The sequence below is a fragment of the Hyperoodon ampullatus genome (genome assembly GCF_949752795.1).
Source record: "Hyperoodon ampullatus genome assembly, chromosome: 11".
In the NCBI taxonomy this organism is placed as follows: Eukaryota; Metazoa; Chordata; class Mammalia; order Artiodactyla; family Ziphiidae; genus Hyperoodon; species Hyperoodon ampullatus.
In genome coordinates, this window is record NC_136924.1 from 29,293,315 (window position 1) to 29,312,934 (window position 19,620).

A 19,620-nucleotide genomic window follows, 5' to 3' on the forward strand; every position below is an offset into this window, starting at 1 on the left:
ATATGGTAATGTAATGCTTTAGTTTTCTTCCTTATCTTTTTTCTCACGTTCTTACTTTTTTTTTTTTTTTCCTATTTGGATTGAGATGGATCCATTACACTAAGACTAGTTTTTAAAAAAGTCCACAAATGACTTTTGAACAAGTGAGTTGCTGTTTACAATTAGAAATACTTTCTAAGAGTGATTTATCAGATTAACTGGACTTTTGCTGGGTATTCTTAAAATGATTTACGTGTTCTGTGAGGCCACAGAAATAGAAATAACAAATTGGTGTAAGAGCCTCCAGTGTAGGGGCCGTGACACAGAGAACTGTGGCAGTGGATCCCCAGATTTGCCTTTCCTGTGTGGCTTGGTGGTGAGATTTGTGGCTTCCTGAGACTCCCTAAATTCTTTACCTTTACAACTTGAAATTAAGATTGACGGTGATGGAGTAATATTTTATTGACTGGGTATCTGTAGAACCTTTCTGCTCTAACTTTCTGTGTTCCAGTTTTTCCTTATTGTCTGTTTTCATTTGTTAAAAGTTCAGTAGTGTAATCTGTGGTCTAATTCCCATTTGGCCCCTATGAGGGCATTAAGTGTTCCCGGGCCTGTTAAACTGGTGTATTTGCAATTCACTGCCAGGAGGTTGTGCTATAAACAATGGAGTCGAGACACCAGCATGAGCCGGGGGATGAAATTTTATTTTAAAATCTGAAATGCTGTGTAAGCATTTAAGGTATGAATCAGTAATTGTTTCACAACAGCTTCCATTAGATATGGTTTATTTGTAGTCCATCCCCTTTTCAAGGATCCAGGGGAGTGTTAACACACTGAAGCGTACTGCATATCATTTACATTTTTAAACCAGTGTTAAAGGAAAGTAACTATAACTTTTAAGAGTTCTAAATATTGGAAGAGATTTTTATGCCTCTGTCCCTGGAGAAACCAGAGTTTTAATTTTTCATTTGAAAAAATAAGAAAAAAACCTTCCTACTTTAATTAAGGATTTGAATAATTCTGAAACAGAAATACCTTTAAAAAAAGAAAGAGAAGTCTAGTTCTAAGATTGAGAACTCTCTTCCCCCCACCAAGTGAATTCAGTAAAATACAAACTTTAAAAAATCATTTGTCTAATTTGAGATTCTAGATCATCAAATTCTGTCTAAATATTTTGTTTTAACTTCTAAGCTCATTATGGTTTCTTTGTGTTAACTTGTATTAAAATCTGTCAGCTATGACTGGTCTCATAAGCACAGTCAGCGGACCAGAATAAGTTAATTATTTACTTGTGTCACTAGTGCTCTTCATCTAATGAAATGCACAGCTGTGTTAGATCTGCAGTTGGATGTGTAGCTTCCATTGTTCCACAAGTCAGCAGAGGGTAGAAGCCGCAATGATGGAGAGCCCTCAGTTCTTTCTGCTGTTCTGGCTTTCTGTGTCGATTTCATGGATCTTTTATCATTCACTTTCACACAAAACAAACAACACAGGCCTGTCTGCTATGGGAACCATCTTGGCATATAAAAGGGTTTTCAGAGCCTAAAGTAATTTTAAGTTAGCTAAGATTTAATTTTTGGCTTACAGGTGCCCTTGATTCAGATGTGGCCAAAGCCATTCCTATAATGGCATGAAAAAATCTGTAAGTGACTTATATAACCAATGTATTTTTAAACTGCAATGTCAGAAAAGGACTGATAAGAAAATAACTTCCTAAGAAAGGAATCTCTATACCAAATATTAATCAGATTTCAAGCAGAGTTATTGGAGATTCAGATTTCAGGGGAGGCAGCATTGCTTTCATTTTAATAACAAAATGAAGTTAAATTTGCTTGATTAAACTTGTCAACTAAGACTGAGAATACAAAATGCAAATCATCCCACTCCTTACCCTCCCCCAATATGAGTATGTCCTGCTTCCGCAGTGGGTTTCTGTACCTCCTGCACCTCACTCCCACCTTCTCTTGTCGGGGATGAACAGGCAGCTTCCTCTTGAGCAGACGCCAGCATCCCCCTGTGAACTGCTGCTGAAGGGGTGCCGAGGCTTTTCTTCAGTTTTGTTTTTAAGGGATGTAGCTGGACCTTCCACCTCCTCACCAGCCAAAGTGACATTCTCACCCAAGCACGTCCCCGGGACTGGCCTCTTTAGGAATTGCTGTTTTTAACATTTTGTTCACTGCTAAACAATGTTGTTGTCGGTTGCACCTAGATTTACAGTTTGATGTCTTTCAGAGTAGATTTCCCAGTAGCCCTAGTGTTTTGTCAGATAATTTCAGTGTGGACAAGATGGATTTTTGGAGGGGAGAAAGGAGGGTCACAGACTCTGCTTGATTTAAATTCTAACACATTGTAGCTGAATTTGAAACAAAGTGAACTGAATGTTTCTGGGCTTAATGTAGGAAAGCATATGTTCTTTATAATAAACAATACAATTTCAACCAAAAAGGCATGCTCTAGAATTCAACTTCATAAACCGAATTACCATATCGTTCGTAGCCACTGGAAATCTGAACATGGATAACCCATGTTAAATAGGCAGATGGCACTCTTTTTCTTTAGACTTCAGGTCTTGGTGATTATAACATGCACAAAAATTTTATTTTAAAATAGTTTGAGTAATTATGTAGAAATCAAACTGAGGAAAGAAACATTTCTTTGAGAACAGTTTCTTTTCAATAGGTGCAGATGGTTGATAACTTTGTATACAAAGGAAAAGAAATTTCATGTTAAGAAATATAAAAGCATTTTTTTCTTGGTCCAATGCCATTGTACACTAGCTTTCTAATTCTGAATTAGGTAGCTTGTGGTGAACAATCTAAATTGTACCCGTATAGTCGTTCTACCAAGAAAGAAATCAGAGGAATTTAAAACTATTTAAGCAATAAGATCCCTTACAGGTTAGAATAATATTTAGGGAGTAATAAAGTACAACTAATTTAAGAGACCATCAGTAGAGTGGAGAGAGTTGGTGGGGTTTGGTTTTGTTTTCATTCTTAGAATTTCATTTCTAATTCCAGCCTTCCAAGAGTAATTTGGCATTTAATTTTCTTGTTCAACTCTACAAATTCCATCAGAGGTCACTTTTCTAGCGTGCCGTAAGCTATAGGAATTGCAGTTCCCTAGGGCAGCTTAGGCTCGGCCAGGGGAGCCCTGGCAGAAACCAGCCCACCAGCCAGGGCTCGGCAGCCAGTAGGTAGACCTGTCAGCGCATCAGCCACTCACAAGGACTCCTTGTCCCAGGTTTTAAAACCACAGTCTAAACACATCCCTTGCCCAGTCAGTTCTGGTGGCCAGAGAACTCGCGTTCCTGTGCTGTGGGTACGTTAGGTAGCAGATCACAGACTGGCTGACAAGGAGCGAGATTGCCGCTGACTTGCAGCGTCAGGAACGACGACGGGGCTGGGGCGTGGGGAAGCCACCGCTCTCCCCTGTCTGGGGCAGGAGAGGCCGGGCAGACGGCCTGACGGCACGTTGGGTGCCATGCCAGAAGGCCGACCCGCAGGCTGCAGTGCCTTTCTGCAAGGACAGTCGTTTTTGAACTGTTCGTGTAGCAGGATTGTTGAAAGTTGCTTTTATTACTCTTAATGGAGACCACGGAGAAGGTTTGAGAGCAGTGGAAATAGAGATGGCAGCGGGGAGATCCCAGTTAAGTACTGTGCTCTTCCTTTCTGCCGGTCGGCTCTACGTGGCATGAAATCCTCTCTCCCCCAGGTGTTTGTGGCTTGATCGTCCCTCAGGAAGACATGCCATTTTGTGATTCTGGCATCTGCCCGGACATCATAATGAACCCCCATGGCTTCCCATCTCGAATGACGGTCAGTACGGGTTTTTTTTTTTTTTTTGGTTTTTCTGTTTTAAGAAGGAATGTTATCTTTAAAAAAAAATAAATTTATTTATTAATTTATTTTTAGCTGCGTTGGGTCTTTGTTGCGGCGCGCGGGCTTCTCATTGCGGTGGCCTCTCGTTGCGGAGCACGGGCTCTAGGCGCACGGGCTTCAGCAGTCGTGGCACATGGGCTCACTAGTTGTGGCTCGCAGGCTCTAGAGCGCAGGCTCAGCAGCCACAGTTCACAGGCTTAGTTGCTCCGCGGCACGTGGGATCCTCCGGGACCGGGGCTCGAACCCGTGTCCCCTGCATTGGCAGGAGGACTCCTGGCCACTGCGCCACCAGGGAAGCCCAGTTAGTACGGTTTTCAGAGGTGCTGCCTTTAAGGAAAAAGGCAGGCAGTTGGTTTGTAGTGAGTGGAGGAGTTGGGGCCCTGAAACTGATTTTCAGAAAGGGCCCTTTTACCTCTTGCCAAATAAATAGGTCCCTAGACCCTGACATTGGGGGCTAATCTCCTCTACAGAGGGGGTGTGGAGAGGTCTGGGCTTCCCTTCGAGAGCAGTCTTCTGAGTGATGAACTCACCCCTCAACAGAAGAACCCCATGTATCAATGTATCTCCCTTTCTGTGGTTACCATTTTGTCATCCTGGCTCTGACACTTACCAGCTGTGGGACTTCAAAGTTGCTTAACCCCTCTGTTTCCTCAGATGTAAACTGAGGGAGGTAATAGTACCTATCCCATTGGGGTCTTGGAGGCATAAACTTAGGTCACAGTAAGAGAGGATAAATATTTGCTACTACTGATTTATCACTCTTATTAATAGTAGTAGTCTTATAATCTTTTGGAAGAAATAGGCCAGAGCTAAATAAACAGACAGAATTCCTAAACCACAAGAAGGTGCTCACTTAATTTGTTCACATCCCACAGGTGGGAAAGTTAATAGAGCTGTTGGCGGGCAAGGCCGGCGTGTTAGACGGCAGATTCCACTACGGCACCGCGTTTGGAGGCAGTAAAGTGAAGGATGTGTGTGAGGACCTCGTTCGCCACGGTTATAACTACTTGGGGAAAGACTATGTTACATCTGGCATCACAGGGTGAGTATGTGTTTAGACGTCATAAAGGAAGGTTACGATTTTATTAAAGTAAAAGGATAAAAGTAAAAATATGATAAGGCATAAGATCCCTTAAGATATACGGCTTTACTCCTTTAAGAAATCTGATACAAGAAAATCCAGGTTTATGGTGGGCGTGGCAGCTAAGCTATGGTGGTAGTGATTTTGCGGTATGTGTATATCACATCAACACGTTGTATACCTTACATGTTGTTATTTGTCAATTATATCTCAGTGAAACTGGGGGAGGGGAGAAAAGAAGGTCCAAATTTAGAAAACTAATAAACTAAGGAGCGCTCTTTTGCCAATAAGGCTCCCATTTAAAAAGTAGAAAGATCTTACTTACCAAAATAGGATTTCTCCACAGCTTTTAAAGAACACATCAATTGTCTATAATACAAAATCTCTTAACTGTTGGCCTTTCTCTGCACTACTATGATGAATATCAGATACTTAGTGCTCTGACAGATAGCCTGAGGCCTAACATTTGCCCGTTCATTCACCAATGATGTGTTAAACACCTAACATGTGCTAGGTACTAAGTATGTAACAGTGAACAAAATAGACGTGGTCCCTGACCTATGGGGCTGACCACTGAGATTCGTTACTAGACATTAAAAAATAAGACAAAAGGTAACTTCTCAGCAGGGCCTACCCTGACTACTTACTTTAAAACCACAACTCAGTGTTGCCCATTTCCTGCTGTATTTTTCTCTGTAGCATTCATCATTATCAAGTAATGTAATAATACCATATAATATCATTATCTGTCTCTCCAATGGGAATGTAACCTACATGAGAGCGGGGCTTGTCTCTTTTGTTTACTGTTTTATTTCCAGTGTCTAGCACAGGGCCTGACATACAGCAGGCACTCCATAAATGTTTGTTGAATAAAGGAATGAAAACAAATCAATACAAGTACAAATAGCTCTCACCAAAATGAAAGCAAAGAATAGGTTAGAAGACCCCTGTGAGGAGGTGGCTATTTCAGTGGAGATACGAAGGCTGAGAAGAGACATTTGGAGAGTGTTTCACGCAGGGGAGAAGCGTGTTGAACACCTGACAAGGGGCAGAGCTTGGGAAGTTCAGGGAAGTGGAAGAGGCAGCGTCTGCAGCCTGAGGGGAGGCTGGAAAGCAGCCTGAAGGGAGACACAGCAGAGCGCTGGGTCTTCCTGGTTCCCTGGAGAAACAGATGTCCCTGAGGTTACCCTGAATGATCAGGTTTTCAAACTTGACTCACACATGGTTTTAAAGGATCAAATCAGTTGCTTAAATTAAGACCCACTTACATATTTTATGCCAGATAAAACTCTGGGACATAGCATTTATGCCGCTCTTCTGAGGTTTCAAACTGCTTGAGCACAAGTGAAACTCAGCATGGAAGCATGTGTGAGAACACAGAGTTTGATGTTAGCGCTGCAAATAGACTATCCAGTTATGATGAAAATGGCCAAAATCTGTATCTGTTAAAAATATTGCCTGCTTTCTCAAATGACCTATCTAGACTTGTAATAATGTGGATTTCTTTAGTTGAGGTGTTATAGGAAATCGCATTACAGGAAAAGAGTGATGGTCCATTTCAAAAATGATTCAGTGAAGTAACTAAGGTCCATTTCAAAAAAACAGTTATCACTGCTAAACTGATCATTTTAGCCTTTGCTTCTCATCCAGAAATAATGCAGTAGTTGACCAGAAAGTATGCAAAACCAGTGAATCAATTTGGTGGACCTTCTGAACATAATTTTACTGGAAGGTTTGGATGGGTTGTGCTCTGCTTCCTATGGACAGCTGTAGGCTCTGTCTTCACCACCTTCCCCAGTGCCCCCAGCCAATAAGTGGTTTCATTTCTTTGCCATTCATCTCAGTTGCAAAGTTTGAGAAACACTACCTTAGCTTGTTAGTTGAAAGTTTCATAAAGGGCTTACAAACATATTCACCCACCAGCTTTCATCCCTTGTCACATTTTCGAGCATAGCTAGGAGGAAAAATTGCATATGGCTTTATTCAGTTAATGATAGAATGGCATTAGGTGACAGAGTTCTAGAAATTCTACTGTGAGCAGCCATACAGTGGAGGAATTAGAATCATTTATTATTAAAGCTGGAAAGAACCTTAGTCTGGCCCCCTTGTTGTACAACTAAGAAAACTGAGATAAAGAGCTCTTTATCTCAGGGACTTTATGCAGGGACTTCCCTCGAGGCACAGTGGTTAAGAATCTGCCTGCCAATGTCGGGGACATGGGTTCAAGCCCTGGTCTGGGAAGATCCCACACGCCTTGGAGCAGCCAAGCCCGTGCGCCACAACTACTGAGCCTGTGCTCTAGAGCCTGCAAGCCACAACTACTAAGCCCAGGCACCGCAACTACTGAAACCCGTGCACCTTGAGCCCATGCTCCGCAACAAGAGAAGCCACTGCAATGAGAAGCCCGTGCACCGCAATGAAGAGTAGCCCCCATTCGCTTCAACTAGAGAAAGCCCACGCGCATCAACGAAGACCCAACGCAGCCAAAGATAAATAAATTTATATTTAAAAAAAAATTTTCTTTCCACTGTCAAAGCACTTAAATATTCACTCTCTTTTAAAACTCTTACTACAGATTTTCTAAAGGCTCATGAGTCAGCTCTGTGACAGACGTTTACTGAGTATCTGTTGTGTGCCAGGCAGGGTTATTAGTGCAGGGGCCGCAGCGACAAGGAGATGAAGTGCTTATTCTGCGGCGTTTACTTCTGGGGAAAACAGGCGATAATTAGAGAAATAACAAATGTGTACTTTAATAGCAAACGGTGACAAGTGCTCTGAAGAACATAAAACCAAGGTGAGAGTTGAGACCGCACTGGCACTGTGATGCTGGGGTGGGAGGAAGGCGCCTCTAGAGAATGTGATTGGGGCGCACCTCTTGGAGGAGGTGAAGGGTTTGGCAGGGCCATGTGAATAGCTGGTGGAAGAATGTTTCAGGCAGAGCTGACAGTAAGCGCAAAGGTCCTGGGGCAGACGGGCTCGCTACATTTGAGGAACAATGAAGAGGCCAGTGCTGCTGGAGTAGAATGAGCGGTGCGGAAGGGGAATAGCAAATGAGTCAGGTGGACAGGAGCCAGTTTGTGTTAAACCTTGTGGCCGTGACACAATATTTGTGTGACGCAGAGTCTGAATGTATTGGGAAACCATTGGGAATTTAGAGCAGAAAAATGACCTGCTATGATTTATGATTTAGAAGGAATCACTCTGGCTTGTTGTGTGAAGAATAGATTGTTGAGGGAGAAGAGTGGAAGCAAGGAGGCCAACTGGAGTATTGTCTGCAGTAGTCCAGGCAAGAAAGGGTGGTGGCCTGACGAGGGTGGCAGCAGTGAAGGAGGGACTGTCTTGTTCACACTGTTTCACAACCTGTTTAAATTTTTTTTCACTATTTTTTTAATTGAATGAACGATTCTTTAAATTCTATGGTACTTTACAGTTTTCAAAAGTTTCACACATGATTTCATATAATCCCATAACAACCCTTTTCTCCTACCCCTATACTGCCCCTCCCCCTTCCCTCTCCCCACTGGTAACCACTAGTTTGTTCTCTATATCTGTGAGTCTCCTTCTTTTTTGTTTTATTCACTAATTTGTTGTCTTTTTTAGATTCCACATTAAGTGATATCATACAGTGTTTGTCTTTGTCTGACTTATTTCACTTAGCATAATGCCCTCCAAGTCCATCCATGTTGCTGCAGATGGCAAAATTTCATTCTCTTTTATGGCTGAGTAGCATTCCATTGTGTGTGTGTGTGTGTGTGTGTGTATGTGTGTGTGTGCGTGTGTATATATATATATATATATACATATATATATACACACATATATATACACACGCACACACACATACACCACATATCCATTCATCTGTTGATGGACGCTTAGATTGCTTCCATACCTTGGCAATTGTAAATAATTTTAAAATTTGTATGGAAACACAAAAGACCCCAAATAGCCAAAAAAATCTTGAGAAAGAAGAACAGAGCTGGAGGAATCATGCTCCCTGACTTCAGCCTATACTACAAAGCTGCCATAATCAAAACATTATGGTACCGGCACAAAAATAGACACACAGATCAATGGAACAGGATAGAAAGCCCAGAAATAAATCTACACACTTATGGTTAATTAATCTATGACAGAGGAGGCAAGAATATACAGTGGAGAAAAGACAGTCTGTTCAGTAAGTGGTGCTGGGGAAGCTGGATAGCTACATAAAAAAGAATGAAATTAGAACATTCTTTAACACATACAAAAATAAACTCAGTGGATCAAAGACTTAAATGTAAGACTGGATACTATAAAACTTCTAGAGGAAACATAGGCAAAACACTCTTTGACATAAATTGCAGCAATATTTTTTTGAATTCATCTTCTAAAGCAAACAAAAGCAAAAATAAACAAATGGGACCTAATTAAACTGAAAAGCTTTTGCACATCAAAAGAAACCATCGACAAAACAAAAAGAAAACCTACTGAATGGGAGAAGATATTTGCAAATGATATGACCAATAAGGGGTTAATATCCAAAACATAAAAACAACTCATACAACTCAACATCAAAAAAAGCAAAAACCCGATTTAAAAATGGACAGAAGAACTGAATAGACATTTCTCCAAAGAGCACATGCAGATGGCCACCAGGCACATGAAAAGATGCTCAACATCGCTAATCATTAGGGAAATGCAAATCAAACTACAGTGAGAATCACCTCACACCTGTCAGAATGGCTGTCATCAAAAAGAACACAAATAACAAATGTTGGCGAGGATGTAGAGAAAAGAGAACCCTCATACACTGTTGGTGGGAATGTAAGTTGGTGCAGCCACTGTGGAAAACAGTACGGAGGTTTCTCGAAAAACTAAAAATAGAATTACCATATGACCCAGCAATTCCACTCCTGGGTATATATCCAAAAAAAACAAAACTAATTTGAAAATATACTGCACCCCAATGTTCATAAATTTTTATTTCTTAATTGAACAATGCATCTTTTATTGCATCCATGGTACTTTTATATTTTCAGTTCTAGCATATTTGTTCACTGCAGACTGAAAATCACTCTCTTCCATTCATTCAGTCATAAACTTGTTCATAAATAAGGGCCTGCCAGTGATGAGTCCTAGAAAAGGCTGTCTCTTGTTAGCCCAAACTTAGTTTCTTAACCTAAAACTCTGACCTTTCTTGCAGTGAACCCTTGGAAGCATACATCTATTTTGGCCCCGTGTACTATCAGAAACTGAAACACATGGTGCTCGATAAGATGCATGCCCGGGCCCGGGGACCACGAGCTGTCCTTACCAGGTAAGAGAAAAGCATTTATAATGCGGTTAAGTCTACCTTGCATTTCTCGGATATAGCAATAGGCAGATGTCAAAATTTGGGGTGTTAGGCATCAAAAATCACATACGTCTGATTAAAATGAAAAAATAGCAACCAATTAAAAATCAATTCATAGGTGCAAGAGCAAGCCCACCGTAGGTCTTGCCAGTAGTCTCCTCACAGATTCATTTGCATTTATGCACCAGTTTAAATATTGTCCTGTATTACAAGGTTCAAGTATAGGAATGTAGGTACACTTTACATGAACACATATCGATACACCTGAATGCTCGCATGTGTACACAGAAAACACATACATACATTATTTGGTAGCGAGGCCACAACTGTCATTTTTTAAAACTGTTACGGGAGCATAAGGCACCTGTACTTGCATGCTTATTAGAAGAAGCTCCGGGAGGTTAAGGTCCACATGTGCCCTTTCACCAGTGTGTCCTCAATTCCAAGCCACAATGTCTGTGTGTTGATGAATGGGTACAGTTGTTGGGAAAGGGAATTATAAATACTAGGTTTCACATGTTCTTAGTACTACATCTTCCAGTTGGAGAAGCAGGGTCTAGGGCAGTGGTTCTCACCCAGGGGCGATTGTGCCTCCCAGGGGACATTGGACAATGTCTGAAGATATTTTGGGATGTCACAACTGGCGGGTGGTGAGGAAGCTACTGGCATCCAGTGGGTGGAGACCAGGGATGCAGCTGAACATCCTACAATGCACAGGTCAGTTCTCACCACGAGAGTGACCCGGCTCAATCTGGCAGTAGTGCCAAGGTTGCCAGAGAGGGTGGGCCCGAGGAGACATACAGACATGGATGTGAACTCATCTCCACCTTATACCACTTCCACCAGCCTTGGACACATCACTTAGCTCCTCTCGGCTTCAGTTTTTCCCGTATATGAAGTGGAGACAGTAATTCCCACTTTGCAGCATGCTGGTGAATGTCAGATGTTTTAAAATAGAATGTATACAGTGCCAATTCATGGGAGAGACTCAACAAATATCCACTCCCCTGCTCACTCTGACCTGGCACTGCAACTCTCCCCTGAATGCTGTCCCCTCCAGAACTTCCATTTCAGTTACAACATCCAAAAACTATTTCCGGGAATTCTCCGGTGGTTAGGACTCTGCGCTTCCACTGCCTAGGGCCTGGGTTCGATCCCTAGTCTGGGAACTAAGATCCCACAAACCGTGCGGCACGGCCAAAAAAAGCAACAAAACAACAAAAACAAAGAAAAACTATTCAGAGTAACATATTTCAAAATATGTTTCCTATTTTTTGCCTTGTGTAAAAAACGTTGCTGCTTTGGAATTACTTTTGGGTATTCCATATGAATCTGCCTGGAGTGTATTTGTAGTCTGATCTCAGTTGGTTAAAATCCAAGTTTTGGGTTCTGCCCACATGTGATCAGACCCCCTTCACTTGTCCAGTGACCACAGGTGTAGGGATGCCCCCGACTCCCACCCTAGATAAAAACATAGATATCGTGCTCAGTTATGAAGTGGCTACTATACTGTGTTTATTTAGACCTATTTGTAAGTTTTTCATAGGTACATTTTCTTTCAACAAATAATCTACGATTTGATTTCCCATTGTAACTTTCAACAACAGAAGGGAACATTTCAGCATGTGCTGGTGTACACTGTGTTTACCTTTTTAACTCTTTGGGAAACTGGAGGCAACAACAAAGATCAAAAATGCTATGGAATGAAGCAAACAAGAGGTTTATAGTCCACTCCCGCTCAGACTACCTCTAAGGACTGTCACTCCAAAATCAACCAGCCAGGGAACTCACTTTTTTCTTTTTCTCTTTCTTTTCTTTACTTTTTTTTTTTTTTTTAATAATTTCTGTCATCAGTACCTAGGTGGGATCTAGGTGGGTTTGCCTGAGTTGTTTCAGAATCCCCTAATTTTACCTAGATCTCTGGGTCTTGGATTCCTAACCTTTTAAAGTATTCTCAAGCCCAGCAGATACATAAACCGCAGGGAGTCCATTCAGGGGGCTAATAGCTTCCCAGTTCTCATACAAGAAGGAACGACCTGAATGGGACACACAGAACTTTCCCAGTCTCTGGGGAACCTCCCATCTGGCTCAGGTACTCCATCCTTCCAGATGATTCCTGATCTATTCCAAGTTTTATAAAACTCTCTTCGCTTCTTTCCATGCTTAATTTATTTCTTAATAGTAAAGCTCTTCCCTGGAGCCCTGGCAATAACAATTGGGGACCCACGTTTCTTCCATAGTGCGTTCTGCTTAGTTTTTCTGCCTTTAAATAACAGAACTGAGACATCTTTGAAAGTACTCAAAAGACATTCTCCCCTGATTTGAGGACTGTACTGTGCTAATAATGATGAAAGTGATGGTAATAGTAATGCTAGACTGTTGTTTTATATGATTATATATTAATTTATTATTATATCCCAGAAGACTATGTAATTATTATTTCTATCTAATAATAATAATAGCAACCACTAGTGTTACATCTCTTCTCCTTTAAGCCTCTTTGGGATAGGTTGTCTAACATGCATTTTACAAATGAGGCTGAGAGGCTGGGCAGCCTGCTTTTGGTCACTGTCTAAAAGCAGTTTGAATCCCGGTGAGCCCACTCTGAAGCCTTGTGCTCTTAGCTAGCATGTGATGCTGCCTCTTTGTTTGTTTAGTATAATAATGACACATTTGTCTAACTTGTTTCGAAGACAACCTACTGAAGGTCGATCTCGTGATGGTGGTTTGCGTCTTGGAGAAATGGAACGTGACTGTTTAATCGGTTATGGAGCAAGTATGCTTTTACTGGAGAGACTGATGATTTCAAGTGATGCCTTTGAGGTTGATGTCTGTGGGCAGTGCGGACTTCTTGGGTACTCCGGCTGGTAAGTGGATACCACATGTCTCTCATACCACATCCCTTGCCTCTTAAATCACAGCTCAGAGTTTGGATCATGCCCACATATTCTCCAGCCTTCCCCATCCAGACATTCCTGGAATTGGGGATTCTGTATGTACATGCTTAGTTTGTCTGCCTAATAATGTTCTGCTGTCTACAGCCACTAGAGTTTAAGCTCCCAAGGAGACTTTGTTTTCTTTTTAATATTATCTTGAGTACCTTTTATAACACTATTTATCTGTAAAAATACTAGCAGATTCAGAATTACAGCATATTTTAACTAGCAGCCTTTAATAGAAGACTGTGTTGAATGCCCTCGTTTAACCTCAAACCCAAAGAACCAGGTATGTTGCCCCAGCTCTTATAGCAAGTTGGTGACAGAGCCAGGACGTTGTCTGTACTCTCTCTGCTTTACACTTGGACTGTGAATTCCATGAAGACAGAGACCATGTCTGTCTCAGTCATTCACTCAACAAACATTTAGTAAGAATCTGCTAAGTCCAGACACTGTTCTAGGCCCCAGAAATACAGTGGGGAGTAAGACGGATGAATGGCTGCTCACAGGGAGCTTATCTTCTAGCTCATTCTAACTCCAGTCTGTCTTGTTTACCCCTGCTTCTCCAGCCTGTGACCTGGTTGATGCTAAATAAAATATAATTGCTTAGGATTGTCAATAGGTAAATTATGTAATTCATAAAATTTGTAATTTCTGTGTAGAGCTCAGTACACAAAGGCCAGCTTAAAAGATGTTGCTACATATTTTTTTGTTGGTGTTTGTATAGTTAGAACACCTTTCCTCCTTGTAATGGTTCCACTCTACCACCAAAGGGCAGCTGCTCTGTTTAGGGTTAGTCATGATCCAGAGCCCCGAAGTACTCCTATAGGCAGGAGGGCTGGTAGTTCCCCAGTCTCTACTCAACTCTTCCATCAGAAATGAGGTCTAACAAGTATATAAGGCAGATGCTGCGGGGACAGGAAATAGCCTCAACTCCCTCATCAGCCCTCACCCACCCTCCCAGAGCCCCTTTTCCCTGGGCGGGGGTGGGGCATCCTCAGAAGGACAGGGTTAGGCCCAGATGAGCGTTCATTGCCAGAGTCTGAGGAATACAGAGGCCACCTTTTTCCCATCGAGCTCCCCATCAAAGCCTCCTTCCAGAGAGAGCCCCAACTTTTTGCCGTCTTACGCTGCCAGTTTCTTGGCGAATGAAAGCAAATCAAGAGTCGGAATGAGTGAGCTTCTTAGAACACAGTATACACCTTGCTAGTTAAATGACAAAACCCTTTAGCCAATTATTTTATGATTTTCTTGGTGTAGAAGAGTTAATGAGAAGAAATCATTGTCTGTTTCTTCTTGTCTGTGAAGAAATAGTTTCATTTTAAAAACTAACGCAAGAGGTGGCTATTTGCAGTCTGTTCCTTTCATAAGGTGGCAGGGATGAGGTGACATTATTCTAAGCATAAGCCTGGATGTTTCTCATATCAGGGACATGGAGCAGATGTTTCAATTCTGAGATGTCTTTTTGTCTTTTGAAATGCATATTGAGTTTGCATTTTATTGTCCTGGTTGTGTAACAACAGCAACAAAAAAGTATAATAGGAAGGTGCCTGGAACCTAGGTCTTAGGTCTTCAAAGTTGGCACAAGGATTTTTAAGTAATTTATTTTGAAAAGATGGTACAGAGGAGTCATTTTATTAAGAACAGGGACCATGAAACTTCAAAAAGAGTTTCCTTTGCTTCTCCATTCTCCTCACATTCCCTCCCATGCCCCCTAACGGAAGAAGAAAGAGAGAGAGAAAGGGAGAAAGAGAGAGAGAAAAAGAAAGGAAGCAGTAGACCAGCTTCCTTCATGCACTTTGAAAACCTTCCCCTCTATTCCTCTGAATACTCAGGGAAACTAACATAAACTGTAATTGATCCCAACATTATTCTGTTAAATTCATATCTCCTTTCCTGCTTCGTTTCTGTCTCATTTAGAGATCATCTGATGGCAGTGCCTGATTTGGAAGCTCATGTGTTCAATGTATATTGTATTTGAAATCCTTTGAAAGAGGACTAAATCAGGTTACACTGTTTAAGGGTCTTTACTGTAATGAAACAGACCTGGATATACCATATGTCTGATTTTGAGTGGCCTACTTATACCCTTGTTGCCAACAGAAAAAAATCCTCATCCAGTCTGGTAGTCTAGCAGCCTGCTCGTGCTGCTTTCTGGCAGAGGAGCATAATGATGCTGTCATTTTCCCGTCGTTACCTGATCGTGTGTGATGGGTTGTGTGGGAGGGAGCACGGGCGTTTGTTGGAGGAAGTCGGTCTTTAATGAACAGCACAATGGAGGCTGAGTAATTAGAGCAGTTCAGAACCTTGAAACTGGCCTTTTGTCAGTGATTTGCACATTAGTAAGGCATTGCTATGGGGATGTTTACAGCAAGACTGTTGTTCTGCAGAAGACATGGAGGGCATAAGTCACAAAAGAGAGGAAAACTGCTGAGAGAAGAAAATCCCTATTAAGATAATTAGCTCGTAGAGGATATTTTACTGGACAGTCATTCCTCATGTGAAGCCACAGCCTCCTTCTTTTGCTGCTTTTCCCTAAAAAATCAGTTTATTTTATTGTTGTTTGGGTCAAGTTTCTTTCTTTGGAAATCTTTCAGAAATAGGGTAAAAATTTTAATATTTTTCTTTATGTGTATATATATATATGCATATGCATGTATGTATATACATGCATTGGAACATTTTAAATGATGGAGAAATATTTAATAATAGAGAAGATTAGTGGGCTTTCTGGATTATGAATCAGCACATATGGAAGTTTTAAGTGGATTAGCTTGACCTGAAGTCACCAGGTAATGTACTGGACAGGAGAATCAGCAAGAAGTTGCCCCAGTTAAATCCATTTCTCCAGTTTAATTAAAGCATGAACATGATTCCTGGATAAATTAGATCAACCCAGGCACATTAAAAACATAATTCTTAAACTATAATGCATTAAAGAGGTCTTTAGATAATCTTTTAGGAAAAAGTCATCCACCATGTTCCTATTATTACTGTTGATGGAATCAAATCTCCACAGTGCTTGTCAAGGCCTCTGCAAGTCCCCTAGTGAGGACACGAGCACAGGTCCATCATGGCTCATCCCTTTTCCATACTCTTCTCCTCAAGAAGTTCATATCTGCATACTCACTCACCACCATATTCAAATTCTCAGCCTTAATGCTTTTCTTTTCTAAAATAATAAAGCTTTATTTTACTGATGGTGAAAATGATCCCTGCTCTTTGTAAAATATTCAAAGTTATAAAAAATGTTAATGATACATATATAAAGAAGAAATACAAACAGTCACACTAATTCCTGCCATCCACAGATGACCACTATTAACATTTTAGTGACTCTTTTGGGGACATCTCTGTTTGCCAGTAGTCCTGTACCCTTTTTTATTTTCAGTCATGAGCCCTTTTGAGATTCTGATGATAGTATAAAAGTAAAAATATGTACACCAAAATATCTCGTTACAAATGATTTTGGGACTTCGTACATTTACTGAAACCCATCTGAGGACCGCCCCCCTTGTGATCACACTGTTTAGCAAACTGCTTTTTCTACTCCACAGTGTGTCCTGGACGCCTTTACATTTCACTAATGTGGGTCTACAGCATCATGTTTAATGGCTGCACAGGATTCTTCTGCATAAATGTCCTGTAATCACAGAACAAACTGCTTATTGGACACATGAGCCATCTCCTGCTTTATGCCGGAGTAGTATGCGTATGCTACTATGCGTTATAAGTAGTGTGACTGTGAACATTCTTGTGCACATATTTTGCCACTTTCGTGATTACTCAGTGAAATAACGTGTGTCTACGTTTTTAACACACATTGCCTTACCGCCCTCCAGAAGGGCCTTTACCGTTCACTAAGGAGTCTCGCTCTAGTCCCCAGTCAGCACTGACTCTTCTAAGCCCTGGTTGCTGTTCCTCTTGCACTCATTTTGCCCCCTGTTGACTGGGATGACCTAGTTTTCTACATATTAAGTCTCAGGATTTTTACTGGAAACCTATTGTCCCACATGCCCCAGACCCTTGAGATATAGGGTAAGGTTCTATTTTGGTCTGAAACCTGAGAAAATAATTCACTTTCTCCCCAGGGACCCTTCTTTAGTTGTAGCTATTGACTAAGATCTAGGTTCAGTTCACTGGCTCTTCCTGAAGGAAAAGAAAATCCTAATTGGAAGAGCAGGCACAGTGGTCAGGAGCAGGTGCTGTTGTGAGGATTAAATGAGAATGTACACACACGCACACAGGTTCCTTGGTTTCGCACAAGGGCCAGCGCGTTGTTCAGTGCAGTGGCTTCCAGGGCTAAGAGAAATAACCACGCTTGAAGAGTGCTGGAAAAATAGGTAGCATTTGATCGGATACCACCTTTCTATATGAAAGTCTTCTCTTTCCCATCACACTTCAAGCATTTCAGTGACAGAAATCAAATTGAGCATCTTGTCTAGAATAGTATAGAGTAGTAGGTGCTTTTCAAATACATGGACATGGATTCAATCAGTTTGGAACTCTTTCAACAATAAAAAACGTCTAAATCTGAGTAACTTTCAGAAGGTTCAGATTTCTGGGCCTCATTCAAAATAAATACATAGGCAGGTATTTTGCATTTTAAGGAGAAAGGTCTAGAAGTGTGGAAGTACTGATTAAAATTCCATGCTTTTAAAACTGGGGGAGTGATATTGTTTTGTTCTTTCTTGTGCTGCCTTGGATGCTTCTTTTTATTTTGGGGGCACATACATACATATTTGATAGTGTGACTGAACACTGAGGAATAGAAAACGAATGGACTTGATAGGATGGTCATGGAATTTTCAGAGCAAATCCTCACTTCCTGTGTGCAGGCCTCTACCTCTGAGTTGCTGTCCGTCTAACACAGCTGACTTGGGTTTCAGGTGCCATTTCTGCAAGTCGTCCTGCCACGTGTCCTCCCTGCGTATCCCGTACGCCTGCAAGCTGCTCTTCCAGGAGCTGCAGTCGATGAACATTATCCCCAGGTTGAAACTGTCCAAGTACAATGAGTAAGGATGGAAAAAACGGTTATTTAAAGAGAATAGTCGGTATGCTAAACACAGTGGAAAGCGGAAGGGTGGAAGGGATGAGGACCACTTCTGCTCCCGGGAATAATTCCTTTGAATGTTCTCTTTCTCTGCAAAAACAAACAAACAAACAACAACAACAACAACAACAAAACCCCACAAAATTGATGGAGAGGTTTTTTATACATTAGGAGACTGGCTGAACAACCTCAATCAACGAGCCTCGGGCCACGGAGGAGGTGCCAACGACATGGACTGTAACAAAGTCTCTCATCCATGTACCGAATGTGATTCACAAGTGGACATGACCTAAAAGATAAATAAACTTTTATTTATGTTCTGGTATCTTGAAATTTACTCATGAGAAAGACCTTCCTCCTTAAAAAAAAAAATGTTTGGGGTTAAATAAAACTCAGATTCTTATGAAGCTGGAAGGACGTGAAGAATCTTTTTGAGTTGGTTGACTCGGCCTTTGTCCAGGAGGCTGCTCTGAGCAGTATCTGAAGGAAAGACAACTGCGGGAAGCTGGGAAAGCGAATGGTAAGAGGGTTGCGGTTCTTATCTTGTGCGGTGAGGAGATAAATTTTCCCAACAATTGAACCTTGTCTGTATGTACCCAACTTTTTCATTCTAACCTTGGTAAAGATAATAAATGTCTTCCTACCATCTTAAGCAAGTTTGCCAAGGATGTCACATTTTCTTAAGGACTGCTACTCTTCTGAACCTCCGTGATCGTACCATACAATAGTATTTGTTGAATATCTGAAAATAATTACATGGATGCTCCATAAGTTTTCTGTCCTTTCCATTCCTGCCAGGCTGTTAGCTGTCCATTTTGTTTTTAATCTGACAGCCTTCTTCATCCAATTCTAGGTTGTTCTTAATTGCTGTGCCCTGAAGGCAGATAAATATTTGTGTTAGGGATTGTTTATAAAATAAGTCAGAAAAGCTTTGAGTAGTGGTCTAAGGCTGCACTCCCAGCATGTCACATTGAACATGTACCACAGAATATTAATAGGTATCATACACCAACAGGAATCAAGGTCCAGTGTCAAATAAGGTTGAAAAATTGCATGTATCCCAGTTAAACATACCAAGGACTTTTTCAAAGCCTTTACCAAGCTACTGTGTGCTGGGACTCTTCAAAAGAGGGAGCCAGGCTAGTCACTGACTTTAGAACCCAACCTTGACAGTCTCACTCAGGTGTAAGAGTCCTCGAGGCTTCACAGGACACGCTCCAGGGGAGTAAACCTTCCCCAGACATCTCCAAGTGTCTCCATTCCCTTCAGGGACTCAGGATTTTGAGGGCAGAGGAGTTTGAATGCCCAGATCTTCGGTTCTGTCGGTGGTTCCTTCCTTGCATCTGGCTTTGTCATTC

General features: G+C 41.4%; 1 protein-coding gene across 1 annotated transcript in view; it reads left to right on the forward strand.

Moving 5' to 3' along the window:
* Positions 1 to 18,669, forward strand: part of POLR3B (RNA polymerase III subunit B) — a gene marked incomplete at its 5' end in the record, with an annotated part of 112,874 nt that extends 94,205 nt beyond the window's left edge. Inside the window, 5 exons of the mRNA XM_079715886.1 lie at positions 3,691 to 3,794; positions 4,733 to 4,899; positions 10,124 to 10,237; positions 12,967 to 13,140; positions 18,099 to 18,669. Of these exons, the coding sequence (XP_079572012.1) occupies positions 3,691 to 3,794; positions 4,733 to 4,899; positions 10,124 to 10,237; positions 12,967 to 13,140; positions 18,099 to 18,228 (689 nt within the window). The 3' untranslated portion in view covers positions 18,229 to 18,669. The remainder of the gene's footprint in view (positions 1 to 3,690; positions 3,795 to 4,732; positions 4,900 to 10,123; positions 10,238 to 12,966; positions 13,141 to 18,098) is intronic.
* Between the last annotated feature and the right edge of the window lie 951 nt (positions 18,670 to 19,620).